The following is a 6,000-nucleotide window of genomic DNA, read 5'->3' on the forward strand; positions in this document are numbered from 1 at the left end:
CCAGTAGTGGACTGGATGTATTTCCTGTCCTACAGCATATAGTTTGGTGGAAGCTTAGAAAAAGCTCCCATTGCCCCATATATTGGGGTACATATTATAAATCAAGTATTAAGGCTTCTAATTTGTTAAAGGGATTCCCCCCACCCTTAACTTAGTTCATAAATGTCTATGGAAAGATTGAAAAATGAAATAACATTAGACATTGAGTCTCTTTATTATTAAAATAATGACTCTTTGCAGGTGACAGTGTGTGATACTGACTGTATATTATAGGACCTCTCTAAATCCCAAATCCCATGTCATGTGACCTTGAGGACCCACAATTTTCCATATGCTTCTGGGATCCCCCAAAGTCTTCCTTCTGCCATTAGCTATTCCTGGCGGGGAGATGTTCTTACACCTCCTTTACAGAGGAGGATCCAGGGGCCCACCTCGGCCCCTGGGTAGGTAGATGCCATGTCACTCTCCCTGGATAAGCAGTCAGAGCTGTGCAGGGGTCGGGGGTGCGTCCCTCGGGTCCGTCTGCTCTGCGGGGCAGCAGAGGAGGTGAATAATGTGTTTTTTCTTCCTCTCTGCACTCTCTCCTGACCACTCCTCCTGCCTCCTCTGGCCCACCCAGCCTGTTGGGAGATCTTGCGTCCAGGTAAAGTCCCTCCTTCATCCTGCTTGAGCCACCTCTCTGGAGGGCCCAGAGACAATTGGCCTAACTGGTCAGGACCACAGGGCACTGGGTTGAAAGGAATCTAGTGGTCATTTCAGGACTTGGGACCAGGTGTGTGCTGGGCTAGACCCTTCTCTACGGATGAGGGAGACCTGGCCTTTCCATAAAAACCTTGCCATGCTCTTTCATCCCATTCCAGTGACAGGGACCTTTACAGAGAGCAGTGATCTGGGGAGTGGCCACCAGCAGAGCTGACTGAATTCTAATCACCTGATTTATAGGCTGTTTAGGAGAAATGTAGGCCTCGTGGCTTAGAAACTTCTACACTAATGAGAACGAACTACTGGCTGCGTGTTGCTAGGGACAGGTCCTCAGAGATCCAATTTTGTAGACAAGATTCCCTTGTAATTGGTTGGATGGATTTAACATTCCAAAAATGCCCCCAACATAGCCATTTGGCTTCCCATCACAAGATGGCAGTGTCACCCGTCCTAAGAAATCTTGGTCTAGTTTGAGAGATGACAATAATTCAATTCAGTTCTGTATAATTTGGCAAAGACTTTCTGAACCTAGACTTGTGCCCAGCTTTATGCTGTTCTCCAAAGTCCCAAAGAGGAGTCAGAAGTGTCCCATTTCCTATCCCTTATGTCTTGGGGGAAAATTAAGGTCCAGATCCTTTCAGCCATATCCTATAGTGGTCTCCATGAAGGCTGGCCAATTCAGTCTTCCATTCACTTCTATCTGATGGCTCACTCTTTCAAGTGAACACTTTGGAAGCAAAAAACAAAACAAGACACCACCCCCCCGTGCCCCCCCCCACACACACACACCAGAAAGGAAAGGAAAAAGCCAATGAAAAAGAAAGAGCCTTCAGGAGGCTGAGGCAGGAGGATGGTGAGTTCAAAGCCAGCCTTAGCAAAAGCAAGATGCTAAGCAACTTTAAATAAGATACAGAATAGGGCTGGAGATGTGACTCAGTGGTCAAGTGCCCCTAAGTTTAATTCCCAGTACCCCCTGCCAAAAAGAAAAAAAGAAAGAAAGAAAAAAGTCTTATAAGACCCTCATGTTGCCAGGCACAGTTATACACGCCTGTATTCCCAGCAACTCCAGAGGCTGAGGTGGGAGGATTGCAAGTTCCAGGCCAGCCCCAGCAACAGTGAGACCTGGTCTTGAAATAAAAAATAAAAAGGGCTGGAGATGTAGCTCAGTGATGGAGTGCCCTGGGTTCAACTCCTAGTACCAAAAAAAGAAAACCCAAAACAAAAGACCCCTGTGTTCCCATGGAGGGGAAGTACTGGTTCTGACAGGCTCACGCTTCACAGTTTAACCAGATCTTTTACCTAAAATGTCTGCTGGAAATTCCAGTGCTTCTAGAAGGTAGGCGTTGTTCTCCCATGTTTCCAGATGAGCTGAGTGGGACTCAAGGCTGTAAAGTCCTCCACCAATGAGAGGGAGGCTGGCAGAGCCTTTCTGATGGCATAACTTGTGCCCTAACCACTCCATTCCCTGTCCCTTCACCCTTCCCAGCTGCCTTGAGCAACAAAACCAATAAATGTGGCTATGCCTGGAGGCACTCAGGGTTTGGGGGGTGTCCTAGGGTGATGGCACCCAAGCTGAAAGATGCCTTCAGGGCTGCTTCTGTCAGTCTCAATTCTGCTGTTGTCACAGTAGTTAAGGGAGTGAATTATGGAGCCAGAATTTTCCATCACTTACAATTAATAGTTGTATGTAAGAGACTTTAATTTCCTTGTGCCTCAGTTTCCCAATCCATACATTGGGGGTGAATAATAGGGTTGTTATAAGGATTAAATGAGTTCCTCTAAGGAAGGGGCTTAGAACAGTCCTTGGCACAGTCACGCCATGCAAATGTCTGCTTTTATTATTCTGTCAGGAGCAAGGGAGAGAGGCCTTGTCAGAGGCACTGGCCGGTGGTCGGTTCTTCCCCATAGCCCCTCCCCTCCATCTTTCACAAGGCTTCCAGACTCTGTGCATGGTGTAGATAGCCCTAGTCCTGGGCCTTCATAGTGCTACATCCAGATTTCACATTGCCAGGAGCTTCTTGAGGCATGGAGAGATGGAGCAAGGGCAGGAGGGGTCCCATCCAGGAGTTGGGAAGGGCAGTGTCAGGGAAAGTTGGGTGACTGTGATGACTTGAGGTGGGCAAGGTCCCAGAGCACTGCTAGAGCCACCCCATGACCACAGTGCACACTGCCCTGGGTCCTCCTTTCCCACCCTATATCTGCTTCTGGCCCATGGAATCTAGGGATTCTTCTCGGGACAAGGGAGGTTTCTATTTCCTTCTGGAAGCAGGAGAGCAGGTCTCCTAGTTCAACTCCTAGAGAGACAGATACTCACCGAAGTGTGGTGGATCTCCCTCTAACACAGCTCTCCCAGTTCTCAGACGGACAGGGCACGGGGACTCACAGCCTGAGGCTTGGCCCAGGGCTCACTGTGTTTGGGTCTGTGTTTCAGCGATGTGGCTGTGGAACTGCCCTTCACCTTAATGCACCCCAAGCCCAAAGAGGAACCCCCACATCGGGAAGGTAAGCAGGCCCTGTGGGTCATTGGGGTGGGGGGATTCCAGAGAGCTAGTTTCCTTCTCCACCATGTTATCCCCTCATCCTACATCCCTCTGAGCTAGCCTTCAGCCTAGTGTCACCCTTTCCCAAGCTCCCCAGGTCTTTTGTGGGGCCCAACACTCATATTTGCTTCTGATCTGCTAGGAGTCAGTGAGCGCTGGCTCCTGCCTCTGTGGGAGAGGAAGAGAGAAAGTTCATTGCCAGGCATCCAGGGATGGGCTGGGGCCCGCCTGGAAGTGGGGGAAGGAGCCACACAGATGAGATGACCTGTTGATACAGCATTTCCTTTTTAAAAATTTTTTTCCCCAATTGATAACGGAGTTTTTACACTTCTTTGGATCTAAGGCTGTTTCCCGAGGGACTGCTTTTTGCATATACAAAGGCAAACAGTGGTCCCACGATTAAGCTGAAATGTGAAATGTCATTGATTTTTTACACTCTGCAAATTCAGAGAGGTTAAAATGTGAAAAACAAATAAAAGCAACAAAACCCAGACCCTCTTAGAGAAACTTAGGCAAGCTGGAAATGAATTTGTCATATTGGAGACCTGTCCCAGGAGCACAGGATCAGAGGTTCAAATCTGCTGGGACTGCAGTGGGCATCCAGGACCCTCCCTGTACCCTCCTGCCTTTAAGATGATTTGGGGTGTTTCAAGACCTGGGATGAGCTCCTTTTTGCCCCCCCCCCCCAATCTTAGCCGGCCTGTCCCCAATTCCACACTAACCCCTGGGCACCTTGCCCTCATTGTGTTCAGTTCCAGAGAACGAGGCGCCAGTAGACACAAATCTCATAGAACTTGATACGAAGTAAGCCAAACCCTGCCTGCGGATGTTTGGGGGGCGGGCCAGGGGGCGGGGCGGAGGGTTATTTGCATATATGCTTATTAACCCTTGAGGATCAGCTGGTCTAACCCCGTCTGCTGAGAGCTGCCTCTGCTCGCCTCTTCAGCAACCCGCTTGCCTGCATGTGACTTGAAGGACCCTCCGTGCCTGTTCCTCTTCCTCCTGCCTTGGTGGGGTCTGTCTTCCTCCCTCGTCCTTGCACGTCCGTCCGTCAGTCCGTCCGTCCATCCACAGCGCCTGCTGGCCTCACAGGGCTGGTCAGGGCCCTGGGCTTGGCTCTCCTTCCGGCTCTCACCAACCCATGGAGGCAGGCTGAGGGGTGGGGAAGGGTCTGGGTCCCGTTGCATCTGACTCCTGAGGACCCACCAGTGCAGATTTCCCTGCAGTGAAAGGCCTTGGTGGCACCGGACAGTGGCTGGCGGGGGAGGACCTGGGCCTGCTGCACGAATCATCTCCAGGGCCAAGCAGCTTTCTTGCTCCAGCTGCAAAAGCCACCCTCCCTTGTACCCCAGGAGAAATGTGGGATATGGGGACTCCAGCATACCTTGAGGATGACCCATGTGTGGCTGGCTCCATGGGGCAGGGGACATTTTGTGGGTCCCTACCTGGAAGTGGCTGGCTTTTATGCCAGAAAGGAAGCAGCCCTTAGTCCTGCACCCTGCTCAGGTACCCCTTCCCCTACCCCCCTTCCTCTGCCCCTGTGTAGATTTGCTAGCTCCCCTATCCCAGTCCCTCTCCTATCCAGGATCCCTGACAGCAGCATGTGAGTGACACTTTTCTGGAGAAAGGGCCTTTGTGGCTTTCTCTCCATTAAGCCAGCCCCACTGCTCTCTGGAATGCTACCTAGGGGTAGTTTTTTGGGTGAGTGGGTGGGGTTCTTGGGCTTGCTCTTGAGGGATTCATAATACACTGTGAGGATGTGGTGGTCTGGCCTATCATGGTGGGATGATTTCTACCTCTGCCACAGAACCACACTACTCCCTGTATTTGACATGCCCCCACCCCCTCCAGAGTTAGGGTCCTTTCCTAGGCCTTAGGCACAAGAGTCAAGTTCGTGACCCCCCTGGCACTTTTCAATTTCTCCAAGTCCAGTTGTGACTATCCCCAGAGCCTTTCTGCCCCAGGTTGGCCCCAGAGGCCAGAGACCTTGGGGAGTGTGGTTCTGTCCTGGGTCCCTCTGTGTCACATGTGGTCAAGCCTGTGGATATGACCTCTCTCCTTCTCCCTGCCCTTGCTAGCATGCCACGTTGTCCTTGTTTCTCCCTGCAGCGATGACGACATTGTGTTTGAGGACTTTGCTCGCCAGAGACTGAAAGGCCTGAAGGACGACAAGGAGGAAGAGGAGGATGGCACCGGCTCTCCACACCTCAACAACAGATAGACTGGCGGCCCGCGCCCAGCAGCTCCGGGCCACTCTCTTGCACTAGGATGCTTACTTGTCTTCTTCCTGTTCTGGTTTCCCTCCCCTTTGTTCTTCCAATTCAACTAGGGGACCCCAAGTGGTCTTCCTGGTCACGGTGATGAACCTCTGGCCTCAGGACTGGCCCCACATCACCATGCCAACAGTGCACCACCTTCACCTCTCTCTGCGGTCACCGCTCCACCCCACCCTCTTTTCATGCTCATTCCCACAAAGGCCACCACAGCCCTGGCCTTGGGATTGGGCTTGAGATGGGGAGTGGGAAGGGCAGGGTGGGGCTGGAGGGGCTCTGTCGTGGTGGGTATGAGGGCTCGGAGGAGTGGGCATGAGGGCTCAAGACACATGAGAAGATGTCCCCAGTTCTACCTGGTAATGGTTCTGGCAGCTAAAAGATGACTATATTGAAGGCCACCCCCTCCCAACTGGAGGGGCAGAACCATGGAGAGATTCTCAATGCCTTTTTGCAGTTTGGACCCACCAAAGACCTCTCCCCCTCCA

At 51.7% G+C, this 6,000-nt stretch overlaps 1 protein-coding gene across 10 annotated transcripts in view; it reads left to right on the forward strand.

The window, feature by feature from the left end:
• ARRB1 (arrestin beta 1) overlaps window positions 1-6,000 on the forward strand; it is a 78,356-nt gene extending 72,356 nt beyond the window's left edge. For 9 of the 10 annotated variants that reach the window (XM_081279326.1, XM_081279318.1, XM_081279324.1 and 6 more), the window contains 4 exons: window positions 620-643; window positions 3,134-3,204; window positions 3,995-4,046; window positions 5,352-6,000. In XM_081279326.1, the coding sequence (XP_081135452.1) occupies window positions 620-643; window positions 3,134-3,204; window positions 3,995-4,046; window positions 5,352-5,463 (259 nt within the window). In that variant the 3' untranslated portion in view covers window positions 5,464-6,000. The remainder of the gene's footprint in view (window positions 1-619; window positions 644-3,133; window positions 3,205-3,994; window positions 4,047-5,351) is intronic. The other variant, XM_081279320.1, reaches the window with a different exon arrangement.

This window comes from Spermophilus citellus, assembly GCF_964194105.1.
Source record: "Spermophilus citellus genome assembly, chromosome: 2".
Classification (NCBI taxonomy): Eukaryota; Metazoa; Chordata; class Mammalia; order Rodentia; family Sciuridae; genus Spermophilus; species Spermophilus citellus.